A 14,422-nucleotide genomic window follows, 5' to 3' on the forward strand; every position below is an offset into this window, starting at 1 on the left:
GGGGGGCGCGGCGGGGAGGGGCAGGCCGCGGAGCCCCCGCGCCAGGCCGCGCGGCGCGTGGCGGGAGGAGGAGGCCGGGCCGGGCCCATCCCATCCCCCGCGGAGACGGTGACAGCGTAGGGCGGGCGGCGCGGCCGGGCCGGAGCGGAGCGGAGCGGAGCGGAGGAGCGCGGCCGCAGGAGGCGGCGGCGGGGGCCGGGCCCGGCGCGCGCGCGCGCGGCGGGGCCGGAGCAGCGGTGGGGGGGTGGGGGGGAAGGGGGCAGCAGAGGGGCCGCATCCCATCATGGCCTCGGGCGGCGGCGGCGGCGGCGGCGACGGGATCGGCGGCGGCAAGATCCGGACCCGGCGGTACCACCTGGGCGCCGCGAAGCCTCCCTACGCGAGGAGCAAGCAGGTGAGGCGCGGCGGCGGGAGGCTGCGGGTCAGCCCGGGCGGGCGGGCGGGAAGGCCCCGGCGCCGCGCCGCGCGCCCCCTCAGCTCGCCACGCACGTGCGAGGTGCGCGGCCGGGGCTCGCCTGTGGAGCGGCCCGGGGCGGGGGCTGGGGGAGGGTTTCCCGCCGGGGCCGCGGGGATTGTGGGATTTCCGGGCGCTCGCCCCACTCCCGTTCCCGCTCCGCCGGCAGCCGCGGCCCGCGGGGCACCTCGTTCTCCCTTTTGTCTCCCGCCGGGCCGGGGGAGGTGGCCCCGCGGGGAGCGAAGAGGGGAGGAGTAGGCGCTCCTTCCCGCGGCGGCGGTGGGCTGGCTCCCCCTCCGCCGGGCGGGCGTTTTGTCTCCGGGCTGTCCGATCCCTCAACGACCGCGGGGAGAACATCTAGAAGAAAAAAAATGTGCTTGTGCGTGTCCCCGTCTGTGAAGGAGTACCCCCCCCGCCTAAATTGATGATGGGATGCCAGATGTAGTTGCTCTTCAGATTGAAGTGCATCGCTTCTAATGCTTCTTTTCTTTGACAAGTTTTAAATTGCAGATGAGTTTCTGAGAATGCCGTGTAGTTAGGGCACCTTCCATTGTGTGTGTGTGTGTGTCGGATGCTGCTTGCGGAACCCTCAGGTCTGCATCTGGTAGTTTCTTCAGTCTCTTTGCCTAAATGTGCTGATGCAGTGCAAGCGAAATGTAATTTGTAAGGCGTTTCTTCTCCTTTTTATTGTAGGACAGAGTAGATGGGTAACAAAAATGGTTTGTTAATCGTGACACAAAAATCCATTTAGAGTGGCTGGAGCAGGGAGAAACGGAAATCCTTCCCGAGGAATTTCAGGATGCCTAGAGACAGGGTTTTGGAGATGCTGTCCACCTGTATTTATGAATGTGAAGTTGAGTGGTCGGCCAAAACCTTTTCAATGTTAAATCGGTGAATGGTATGTGCAAAACTGAGAGTGTTATGCACGAGTTGTTGCTCTACAGTGTCTTTTACATAGTGTCCTGATTGGCGATGTTGTCCTTGTAAAGCTAAGCGTGGTGATGCTTCATACAAAGGATCACTGCGCTTCCAGAGCTTTTGCTGAAAGCTCTTATGTGAATGACTGAATGCTGTTGAAATCTTGCATGTGTTGGTACTATGGAGATAAGTGACAAACCTTACACATGATTTAAAAATAATTGGGGGGGGGGGGGGGAGGTTCTGACTCTTCTATTGTCTGTTATCTCTGTGCCTTTTCCAGTAGGTTTACTTAAACAATGTGCCAGAGCAGACACGTGCTTGGGGATATCTCTGGGATTCTGTCCATGGAATGGATGCTGCACATCAAATGCACAGATCAAATTGACAGTAATATATGGGGGGGGAATGGTAATGATTAAATAAATAGGCAAACTGATAGTCAGATGTGTGCATTTTTTCAGTGGATAGCTTTTTAACCCTATGCAGCTCGCTAACTTGCATTACCTAAAAAGATGAGCAGCGGGTAAATAGCTAACCCAAATCGGAATGAATTGCTATATTTGATATAATGGCCAGTCTGCAGAAGTATTCGGTGGTTTAATGTTAATTGTCTCTCAGTAATGAGTTTGTGAAGCCATGAATGTGCACAGTGCAATCTTGACCTGAGGTTATACCTCTTTTTCTGACTTCCCTCTTCCCTAACTGGTTGCCAATATGTAGACTCCTAGAAACACTTCAGTAGAACTGTTCTAGATGTTTGTGGGTAAAACCAGGGTCCTGAAAACCCCGTCTCTTGTCATCAGGCCCCGAAGGTGCCTAAGCACTGGATGCAGTATAGCAAATGGCTTTGAAGTTCCTAAGATACCTGATTTATTTTCCACTCGTATGAGAGATGATTAGCACGATGCCTGGCTCGTGCTTTCTGGATGTTTTTATTTTGCCATAGTCTCCTGGGGAGTTCAGTCAGGTGAGAATTCTCAGATCATACCCAACATGTGCTGCAGAGTCAGTCTTCTATAAAGTAACAGCGACAGCTTTAGAAGAGAGTTGTAAGAGAAGGTGCTGCTGCTTTTTAATGACTGTTACCTAAAGCATTAGTTCAGAATGTGATAGGCCCTGTTTCAGTTTCCTTTTTTGCCTGGAGGGATCAACCTATGTCTTCCAGTTTCTGGGTGAATATCCCAGTTGCCAAAGCTGTGTGTTGCCTTCAGTTCCTCTGGCTGAAGCTGTGTTACTATCCAGAAAAGAATGTGTGATTCACTGAGCGAGAAAGAAGACGTGTAAGAAGATGTTGCCCTCTTAAGACTGGAGACGTGCAGACTCTGGTTCTTGATTTCAGAAGTTAATTAGTTTATGTTAGGTGTTCCTTGGAGCAAACATGCAAAGCCCTACATGTATTCCTCGCTCTTTCTTTCCGGGTTCCTGATCATTAAACTTCAGAGCCATGCTTTATTATGTGTGTGTGGTTTTAAAATCTAGAGCCTTTTTTTAAACCAGCCTCAAATAGGAGGGGTGAATGGATGCTGCCTGCGAGAGAAGACTCATGGCTTGGAGCTTGCCTGTTCTCCTGGAAGATGAGAGATATGGGTACAGACTCTCCCACTAGTGAAGGAACTAGACCTTTGTGTTTTCTCTTCTGAGCTGCCATCCTGCCTTATAAAAAGTGCACTGTCAGCAGCTATGCTCTTAAACAAACCAACAATCAAAAAGTAGCTGCACTGCTAAGTAAAGATGGTACAGCCTGACTCACCATTAAGACTTGTTGGGTGGGAGTCTCGTCTCAGAAAGAGAAGGAGCCTTTTAATATCTTGGGTGTTCTGGGAACAGAATTGAGGGGTCCCTTCCCATTGACTGTGCCTTCCTCATGGCTAAACATTGACAGCTCCGTGCAGAACGTGTTGATTTCTACCTGTTACTCAGCCATCTCATGCAGAAATATCCAGGCTCCTTTGGTACCACGTAAGGTGCTTGGCTTAAAGTTTCATCTTCTTTGAGAGCTCAGCACACGAGAAGCGAGGGAGCTGTTGTGTCCAACATCAGGATTTCATCTTCTGGATGTAACCCCAGTGCTCCTAAATGCCGGTTTGTTTTGGTCATTTGGGTAGGCTGCTGATTGGAATTGCCAGGGTGCAATTGTTAATGATTGTTATTGGGGTGAGCGTTTACATTGCTGACTGATTACACAGCTTCTCCCATAGTACGTTTTGTGCCTTGGGATGTGTATGTGCATGCTGGTTTAGCCTGGAGTAGTGCTAGTCTCATCCAGGTAACATAGAGATTTCAAAGACGCTAAATGTGCCATCTAGGAGAAGACACTGAAAAAGTGTCAGAGAACTTTGACTCACCTGGACTTTTAAACTCATGCAAGCAGAATTAAGCACAAGAGAAAAAAACATCTGAAAAGTCTATATAACCTTCCCATAAACCTATATGTTTATGTTAAGCTTCATCTTAAAACTGTTTGCTATTAGACAGAGATAGTACTTATAGACTGAAACTTCTTGTGGGGAGAAATGCTTTTGTTTCTTCTTGCTTGTGTATGTGCCAGTGTGTATTTACAATGTGGAGGTGCTACAATGATACACAAGAAAGCAATCCAAAGATATTTTCCTTGATGAAACCAGCATCAATTTCTGCATGCTTTTACTTGATCTTCTGGTGGTGTAGTTGAAAGCAGGGAATCGGAAGGCTGCTGAAAGGCACATTGACAGGTCCTGGTTGTGAAAGCTCCTCTGATTGGTGAGTTTTGCAAAGCTGCTTGAGACATGGTGTAAGAAAGCCAGTGGTATCTGGGATGCATCAAGAAGAGTGTGTCCAGCAGGTCAAGGGAGGTTCTCCTCCCTCTCTACTCTGCCCTGGTGAGGCCTCATCTGAAGTCCTGTGTCCAGTTCTGGGCTCCCAAGCTCAACAGGAAACTGCTGGAGAGAGGCCAGCACAGGGCTACTAAGATGATGAAGGGACTGGAGCATCTTTCTTTTTTGAGGAAAGGCTGCAGGACCTGGGGCTGTTTAATCTGGAGAAGAGGAGAGTGAGAGGGGACCTCATTGGTACTTACAAGTATTTAAAAGTTGTGTGTCAAGGGGATGGGGCAGCTTTCTTTTCTGTAGTGTCCAGTGACGGGACTAGGTTAATGGACAAAAGCTGGAACACGAAAAGTTCCACTTAAGGAAAAACTCCTTAGGTGTTGAGATGAGGGAGCCCTGGCCCAAACTGCCCAGGGAGGGTGTGGAGGCTCCTTCTCAGGAGGTTTTCAAACCCGCCTAGATGCGTTCCTGTGTGACCTGATCTAGGTGGACCTGCTTTAGCAGAGCGGTCAGACTGGATGATCTTTAGAGATCCCTTCCAACCCCTACCATTCTATGATTCTGTAAGATTCTTCCCAGACTGAACAGCTCTAGGTTTGTGAAACTACATGCAGCAATGCCTAAATAATGACATTATCACCTGCTACTCTTTTGAAGGCAGGCCAATTGTAAACTGTTGTTTGATGTGTTCTGGGATTTTCTTGGTGAGCAGTGACTGCATGCAGCAGGAATCTTACAAACCACCGTGTTTACTTTGGGAGGAAATTCTGAAACTCTCTTGCTGATGAGTTCCCTAGAGGATGCTATTGAGTAATATAAACCAGGTAATACTTCACAAACATGAAACCTTAAACTATTAGTGAAAAACAAAAACCTTTATTAAGAATGTCCATAGGGACCTACACAGATATAATTGTATCGGTTTAACTCCTACCAGTAACTTGGAGCATGCTTAGGTGGTTGTATTTGTATGCCTTTCTCTAGCTGTTTTGGTTAAGTAATAGGTTAGCACATGGAGCTAAAATGAATAGATGTTCCTATGCAACCCGATCTAGGTGAACCTTCTGCAGGGGAGTTGGACTAGATGATCTCTGGAGGTCCCTTCCAACCCTACCATTGATTCTATGGTTTCAAGATTTGGTTTTAAAGAATGGGCTATTAGTTAACATCAGAGGTTTTGTCTCTGTACCATCAAAACCTTAGCAAAGGAAATGTTTAAATGTGGCACTTGACTTTCAACTGCTACCATAAACAAAAATGTGCCCTCAGTTGGGAGGAACTTCTTGAACTGAGGCATTGACAGTTTTCTCTCAGTTAGGCTAAACGGTACTGTCACTGGTACAACAAATTGTAGATAGTGATGGCTATAGCATTTTATTAGCGTGTTGGGTTTTGTCTTTCAAAGTGTTGTCATGAAAGCCTTGGAGAAGAACAATATTAGTCAGTGATGTCTTAGGAGAAGAAAAAAGAACAATATTAGTCAGTGATGTCTTAGGAGAAGAAAAAAAAACCCCATGAAATAATTGACTGTGTTAGCTGGGACACTGCAAATTGCCTTTGGTTGCTGGCAGCACATCACTTCCTCTGAGTTATTTATTCCTTCTCTCAGTAATTAGAACCGGTTCTTGCTCCCCTGCCATGGAGGAACTGAGCTGCTGCTGATACTACAGACTGCAAGAGGGTAGAGTTCAAAATCTCTTTTGTGTACCTAAAAAAGTTGGAGCAGAACTGTTTTGGATTGGTGCAGATGTGGGCATCATGTAATAGATTCCTAACACCGTGGGATGAGTGACTCACTGGACAAGAGGACAGATGTTTGCTAGGACTTTAGCAAGGCCTTCAGCATGGTCTCCCAAGTTCTCCCTGTAGTCCAATTGGTTCTGCTTGGACTTGTCAGGTGAACCAGAAAGTGGATGGAGAATTAGTGGGACTATTGTCCTCAAAGGATTATGACCAGCAGTATGAAGTTCGAGTGGCAACTGATGGCTAACAGAGGCTCTTGGTTTGATATTGGGGTGATACCATTATATGTCTTTATTAACCACCTGGGATGAAGGAACAGCATGTATCCTCAACAGGTTCCCAAATAATACCAAACCTGAGGGAACATAAGTCCTGTTGTCTGATGAAGACTAGTATTGCCATTGAGGGATCTCAGCAGAAATGGGCTGCCAGTTGAGAACCACCAAAATGATTAGGGAGCTGAGGCAAGGTGGCTGAGAGCTGGGTGTATTCAGCTTAAGATGACCATATACCTAATGAGAGTATAGAGAGAGGGTGTAGCAAGGCTCTTCTAGGAGGTTCACAGCAAAAATGGGCTCAACTGCAAAAATGGAAACTCTTAATTTAATCTTAGGAAAAACCTTTTAACTGTGAGGATAACCATCATATTGGAAGAAGTGCTCAGAGACATCTCCATCCCTGGAGGTGCTCAAAAGCCAGGCAGACACAGCTGTGGGTGACCTGCTGTTCTTGGCCCTTTTCCAGTCAGGAGGTTGGAATAGGTGACCTGGGGTGCACAGTTCTGTGCACGCACAGATGTGTCATTTCAGCATAAATGTTAACGTTACTGTTCTAGCTTGGTAATCTTTTTCTTAGTCCATCCTCTAAATTCTTAGTTTTCAGGACTATAGTGCTTTTTAAGGGAAAAAATAATACCTCCATCTCACTGTTGTGAGATGTAAATTGCAAGAAGAGAATAGGTAAGAGGCTTTTCTCTAGGATTACCATTTTCCAGACCATTTTTAAAGAAGAGTCTTTTGTTTATTTAATGGTAGGTCACGAGATAGCCTTTTCCATATTTTGTGCTGTTAAACTGCAAAATACACTGGGTTTTTCTTTTTGCTTTTAAACATTTTCTGTAAGCAATCCAGTGTTTGCGCAGCTATTGTACGTTTACGGGAGGTTGGATAGTGGTTTTTATAGAGTCATCAGAGAAGAGGGAGGAGACGTTCTTCAGCAGATGATTCTTGATATGTGCTGCTGAGACTATGGAATGAAAACTCTCCTCTGCTTTTTATAGAGTTATTAAGTGGCTATAATGTTTTTCTGATGAAGAATTCTAGCCATTAGGCAGAATTTTTAATTACTTGTTAGGGTATTAAATTATTTATCTATGTAATTTCATGAACAACTGCCCTGAATTCGGACACATTTCTTGTCTTCCCGTGTACAGATCTCTTGTGCCAGGTGACTTCCCTTCTTACCTCTGTATTCCACATTTCAGTGCTACTTAAAAGTCTTGACTTGCCTTCTCCTTGCACCTAAATGCTATGGGCCTGTCATAACAGACTAATGGAAGGTCCAGTTAAATGCACCTTTTAAACCAAAGAGATGTTAATTTTGCTATCCTTTGAGCCACTTGAAGGTAGTGTTGTTCCAGCTACCTGTCATCCCTTCTAGTGGGAGATTGTTATGCCCTCAACCTTGTCAGTACTCTAGAAACCCCTTTAAACCAAGTCAGTTGGACCATCTTAAAATTGAATCAAGGCAAGTATGAACTAGCTTGTTTGACTTTGCCTGAAGCATAAGTAGTTTTGCAACTTGCTGATGCAGTATTTGTCATTGTGGTATTCTAGATTACTGTTAAAAATGCTTACTAATTAAAAGATCTCCTTGTAGCTGTGAGATTTGCTTTTCCTTGTTTTTGTTGAGGGGTTTACAAATACATTCCCCTTCTTCTGACCAAAAAAAAAAAACCCTTTAAATGTCTTTTTTTCCTTTTCTTTGTCTAGGAAATGCAACAGCAGTGAAGCTTTCGTATTGTGGCAGCAGTACTAATATTTCTGAGTGGGGAGTTTCCTTAGGACTTCTATAACTCATAATCTCATAATTGCATGTTGCTTTTAATTACAGTGCCTTTGTGTGTGTTTGGCTTGGTTGTGACTGCCGCGCTTTTTGAAGTAAGCAGAAGTTCATCTTTCCATTAATCAAACAAAAAATGTGTGTGCAGCACACGGACACCAACGTGCACTGAGGCCTTACAGCCACAGTCTCAGCACATGTGCTAGCTTTGCAAATAGCTGTGCTGGTAGAAATTTTTCTTTCTCCTTGCTGAGGTTGTTTATTTTTGTGTCCTGGAGAGATGGCTGACACTGCTTCTAGTTATGATGGTATTTTGAATCAGAGTCTTTTCTGAAGCAGGTGAGTCTTGTGACTCCTTCGCCTATTAGAGCTCAGGGCCTGGTAACCTCCAGAATTAAACTAAACCAAGCCAAGGGTTAAACCATTCAACTGGCATTTTCTTTGAGTCTGGGGGAGGCAGAAACTATGTGCAAGCCTGTAATATAGGTACATTTGTCTTTTTAAGTCATCTGGAACTGATCAGATGTAAACAAGATTTAAACTGATGTAAATGTAGCTGTATTAGGGAATTACTGTGCTGCAACTGGATATGTGTTAAATTCAGCTATAACAATGTACCTGTTTTAATGTCAGCCCTTAGTATTTGCTATTGAACTTACTTCACAGAGTTTTAATATATACACAAGATTTGTAGATGCCATTGCCTTCAATCATCTCACTGGTAAGAGAACAATGTTAGGAGGTACTAGTTTTATATTTGTGAGATGCTCTTGCTTCTGTCAGTTGAGCTGTGATGAGAAAATCTGGCCAGAGACACTGCTGCTCTTTGAGACTGAAAATTACTGCCCTGCAGCAGAGGTGAACCTACCTTAGAATCATAGAATCATAGAATGGTAGGGGTTGGAATGGACCTTTAGAGATCATCTAGTCCAACCCCCCTGCAGAAGCAGGGTCACCTAGGTCAGGTCGCATAGGAACATGTCCAGGTGGGTCTTGAAGACCTCCAAGGAAGGAGACTGCACAACCCCTCTGGGCAGCCTGTGCCAGGGCTCCTTCACCTGAACAGTGAAATGGTTTTTTCTTATGTTTAAGTGGAACTTTTTGTGTTCCAGCTTCATCCTTAGCTTTACAGTTTCAGGGTATTACCTTAAAATGTCAAAGGATATAAGAACAGCCGCTGCTGGCTGCAGCTAAAGCAGCTGTGCCTGAGGGTCAGCATTTTAGTTTCTCTTAAGCACCAATTTTTAGATGTGAAAATCCAGTCATGAACCATATGCAGCAGCGTTCAGTGTGTCCTATTTAAAGCAATTGCAGATTCTGTTGGTTTAGATGAGTTGTGAGGTTTTAACTGGTCCTTGCTTATGTTTTTCCTCACTACTATGTGTCATAGATTAGTCTGGGATACTATTGTTTGTTCACAAGTGCTTTTAGGCAAAGTGGCACTGAAAATGTTTTAGTTCCTTGCAGTGATCTAGTATATTATATAGGAGGTATCAAGTTGGTAGTATGGGGGTATGATAAGTTGAAAGCCTTTGTATGCATAAACATCTTGTTTGCCACAGATGCAGGAAAGGTGAAGAGTTTACCATTTGTATTATCAGTTAGCTTTGAGGGTGTTGAAATACTGTAATTAATTGGATCTTGCTGTACAGAGAACACCTGTAAATAAGATAGACAGTTTTATACCTAAACTATGCATTTACATCCTAAATGCTAAATGTATGATGTCATACATTGCTAAATCTGATAACTTGTACTAGTGGCCTTGTAAAGTCCATCTAGTGCTATGGGACATATCGCAGAATCATTTTAGTTTTGAAAACTTAAACTTTTCCTCTCTGTGCTTATGTCAGAGTTGGTTATCCGAGTGCCATGATTTTTTAGTTATTGTACTTGTTAAGTAAAACTAATCCATTTAAATGGTAGGATTCCCTTACATGAAGAGAGAAATAGTCTGGGCAGCATTTAATTAATGTGATTCTACATACATACTTTAGTACATTCTATGGAAGTTAGCTGAAGGCATGCTGTGAATGCAGCAGTCTTTCAGTATAATAGATCTTAACTGTACTTGAGTCCTTTCTTAGATTAAGAAAAAACTCCTTTAAAACTGCTTGTAAAGTTCTAATGGAAGTTAGACTGGTTAAGATGACAGTTTTTAGTTTTGATGCTGATAAATTTCTGTGTCAAAGCATAACCCTAATGTAGTGCATCCCACGAGAAGGTAACAAAGGTGCTGTGACCTCTTTTGCCATATTGTCACCATGTCAACTAAAGGTGTGGGCAGAACCTGAGATAAAAGCATTCAGCATCAGAAGGATTTAACCTAGTGGATTAGACACCAGTGTATCTATCACGGCATGCACTGGCATTTTGCACTTGGGTGGAAGCGATAATGGTGACTACAGATGTGCAGGCAGTGCCAAGACGTAATTTCCCTGCGATGTTTATTCCAAAGCTAACTAGACTAAGGAAAATAAGACTTACTTCAAGCAATAAGGAAGAAATACACTGGCATGTGGTATCATAATCCCTTCTTTGTGATTTTTTAGAAAGAAATCCTAACTAGTCCACTTGCCTTAAATAAAGCTGCTGTTTTTCAAATGTTATATAATTAATGGCATTCCTGTGACATGTTGTTCATATTAAGTCATAAGTTTTATTGTTTTGTTTGGGTGGTTTTTTTTTTTGTCCTAAATGAAATATCAAATTCTGCTGTCTTACATCCAGATTGAAACCACTCCCTAAATAGCAAAAGCAGAGTTAGTCTAAGCCGGTCTAAGTCTGCTGCTGCTGCAAGAGACAATCATGTTGTGTTTCCATTTCTATTCCTGCTTTTGCATCAGCTGGTCCAGAGACCTGATGCCCCTGAGGGACAGTCCTCACCATCACAGTCTATAGACCAATATTTGCCTTGGTCTATTTCATAGAGATCTGATCCAGTTTGTTGTTTGACTGTATATATATGTTAGCAGCAGCAGCACAAGTGAAGGCTGAGTTGGAGAGGAGAGAGGGGCAGTCTTCTTAATGGCAAGTTGGACACAGGATGATTAAAAGAAGGGAGAAGTTTTGTTTCTTCCTCCCACCCTGGCTGCCCAATCTTGCTCTCTCTTGTGCCAGTTCTGGTGTACTGAGCCAGTTGAACTCATTAGTCCAGCAGAGAAACATGTATTTTTTGCCTGATTAATGAATTCAGCTAGTATGGAGAGTAGCCTGCTATGAGCCAGAACTGGCATGAGGTAATTGGGGGGGGTGGAGAGAGCATGAAAATTCCTCTTTTATGGTTAGAAGCAGTTAGATTGGTCTACTCTGTCTCAGTGAACTTCACCATTAGAGGCAGATTTTCTTTCTGAGGACTTACTGTTTCATATGTTTAAATAACTTGGAGTTTGAAATAGGAAAGAAAGAAATCTCAGAGAGACCTGAAGGTAAAAACTTGATGCTTTTCAGAGGTGTGCATACAGTGAAGTGGAAATAAGGTCCCTATCCCTATCTTTTACTTAGGGTTGCATCTCAAGGCAATACATCTTGAGTAACTGTGACTCTAGATACTGTTGCTGTGGTGTTTGTGTACATACAGTTAAATATATATAGCAGAGCTGCAGACACTTGGGATGATGCATAGAATTAAAAAAACTGTTGTAAATTTCTATTCCTGAACTACTGGATCTTTTTAGTGGATTTTTGTTTTGCTTTGTGCTGCTTTCCTGATGATAGTTTAGGATGAGAATAAAATACAAATGCACTTAAGATGAGCAGACAACTGTTGGTACTGACAGCAACTCTCAAACTGATGAAATCAGTCAGTGATGGAATAAAACACATGCACCGACTAAAGAGCTGCTACATGCAGTCAGGCTTGCCCAGTGGCATCTTCTGTCCTGTCAAGGTATTAATTCTGATGCTTCTGTGACCTGTGGAAGTGAGGACTTAGGAGCATTAAAGCTGAGTGCCAAGCGCTACTTCCTCAGCTCCCAGCCTCGGGTTGGGAACAAGTTTTTGTGCAGTAGAGTGTTTGACGTAGCTGTAGTGAATTAAGGTGTTGAGGAAGCCACTGGTACATAATTGTGGCACGAGGAGCTTGGGATCTGAGCAGTCAGCTCGGGTTTTGCTGGAGGAATAAGCCTGTTAATAGTCGTCATGTGCCGCGTCCTTTGTATTTTACCTCTCAAGATCTGTTTGCATCAATGAAATGCGCGGTATCCTTGTCAGCCTTCTGGAGGGAGAGTGCTCTGCTGCTGCCAGGGCAAGCTTGTGTTACACGTGCAGGGGGAAGGAAATGGTGTTCTAACACATGTGCTGAGAAGCTGAAGAACAGCTTAAGAGTTAGGGTGAGATGAAAACGCTGGCTTTAAAGGCAAGGTAAGGCATGACACTTTGCTGAGAGATCCTGGCAAGAACACGGAGTGTGCATGTTTAAAAATGTAGCTGGTCAGTGGTACCTTAACTGCCTGACTCAGCCAGAAGTCCAGCCATGGTGCTTTATTGATTGTTTTCCAGCTCTGATGGACAGGTAGGAGATGCCATCAGGAAATTTTAAGTGGTTCGATTTTTTTGGCCCTTTGTGGATGAGCATACATGGGGTTTGTGGCTTGCTTTTAGGAAGGAGGTGGCTGTTTGAGCAAGATCTGTGTTTGATGCTGGCTCATTCATGATGCCTGCATAGTTCTTTCACGGTGCCCTCAATAAGTATTTTCATTCTGCAGACAGAAAATGGAGGTACGTTTCCATGTATTTTGCCGTTCCTTGCTTTGTCACTAAGCCAGCAGCATCCTGGAGCATAAAACTATGCTGCTTCTCTTCTGCTTTGCCTAAGCCAGATGGAGCAGGCTATTAGTGCTTGCTACGTTATGGCTGCACTGAGCCAGTTCCAGTTCCTGGATTGCTTTGGGAAGTTACCCTCTGTTTCCCAGCTGATGGTGTGGAGAATGCTAGTAAGGCTGCCATTTGCAAGAAAGGGTCAAAACAACCCGGTTTTAGCTATAGATGCCAAAATGTCATCTTGGTTAATTATTAGTCTAGCTGGATTCTCCAGTTACTCATTTGGGTTACTAATGATTGAGTGTTTACTCTTCTGGATGCCTACCCCTTCTTCCATCTTGAGTCTCAGGTGACTTTCAGTCCTGGGAGAATCACCAGGGGAATCATACAGGCCTATTTTACGGCCAACAACGTGTAGTCTGTGATGGAGAAACTTTCTAGCAATACTGTGTGCAGTAGCCCTTAGCTTTTTCAGAAGGAACATTGCCTTGGATGCAGTTTGTGTGCTGACCATTTGCTCATTTTGGCTGACTTGAACTCCTGTGAATTCCCAATACACTACTGTTCATATAAAATACTCACCCCAAAAAAGCGGGACGATGTGTGACAGGGAAGGGTGGAAATGAGAGGCTGGGAACAGAGTGGAATCTGCTTCTTTGCTGATACCATGCACTGAACTGTTTGGGAACTCTGGTGATCCATGGAGGTAGCAGGTTTTATTGGAAAGCTGAGGCTTAGCATTTATGTAGAAGAGCAGTAACATCCTGAGCATGGCATAGTTGTGTGTATCTTGCTGTGGTAATTGTGATGGATGTGTTTATTACACCATTTTCTGGCTGGTTTAAACGATCTCTGGATATTTATTCTGTCTTTGTGCAAGTACAAGATTAAATTACAGATCATTATGAAAAATGTCAAATTGTAAATTAAGACAACTTTATTCCTGTGAAAAAGCTTTTTGTTTTCTAACTTCCTCCTCTTTCCCCACCCTCTCTAACTCCAGATTCAAAGGTGTCTAATTTGTTTATAACTCCTCTAAGTTGATGTTTGTGTGATTGTGTATGAAAGACTCAAGCGATTTGAGCTTCTTTGTGTGCTAAAGTTTTTCAGAAAGTTGTATACAGCAGAGTTCTTGTTTCAGAATTGTTTATTAGTCTGTAGCTATTAGATGTTCAAAGAGTATTCTCAGGTTTTTACACCTGAATAATAGCGTTGACTTGAAAGTTTTGTTGCCTAAACCTGGAAAGCTATCAATGTACCTTGTCAGAGCCTTTGGTCCCAGTTAGCAACTGATGATAGACTTGAACAAAAATCTGTTAAACTCTTGTGACTCTTCAGTTGCTGAAGTGTTGACATTGCAGAGTTAGCTTTCACATTCACATACAGCTTGCAGAGTTTAGCAGCTGGTTCCGTGGTTGCACTCAGTGTGAGAGGAAGGGAGCTCCATGCCACAAGCAATCTGCTGCTCAGGGTTGAGATTTGACAGGAAGGTGTGTTGAAATTTTGAGGGCATGGAGGGGAACAAGTGACTGCATAAAACAAAATGGCAAATAAGTATTTCTTCAGTCTAGAATGAAGCGTTGAAAATAATGGGTGAATGTCAAAATGGAAGTAGCTTGTGTGTGTCCAGTAATTACAGAATGTTAAAGGTTGGAGATCCAAAACTTCCAAGTACCAT

General features: G+C 43.9%; 1 protein-coding gene across 2 annotated transcripts in view; it reads left to right on the plus strand.

Moving 5' to 3' along the window:
- The first annotated feature begins 280 nt into the window (after nucleotides 1-280).
- NUP153 (nucleoporin 153) overlaps nucleotides 281-14,422 on the plus strand; it is a 42,267-nt gene continuing 28,125 nt past the window's right edge. For both annotated transcript variants that reach the window (XM_061994522.1, XM_061994523.1), the window contains exon 1: nucleotides 281-394. In XM_061994522.1, coding sequence (XP_061850506.1) covers nucleotides 284-394 — 111 coding nt within the window. In that variant the 5' untranslated portion in view covers nucleotides 281-283. The remainder of the gene's footprint in view (nucleotides 395-14,422) is intronic.

The sequence above is a fragment of the Colius striatus genome, chromosome 4, assembly GCF_028858725.1.
Source record: "Colius striatus isolate bColStr4 chromosome 4, bColStr4.1.hap1, whole genome shotgun sequence".
NCBI lineage: Eukaryota > Metazoa > Chordata > Aves > Coliiformes > Coliidae > Colius > Colius striatus.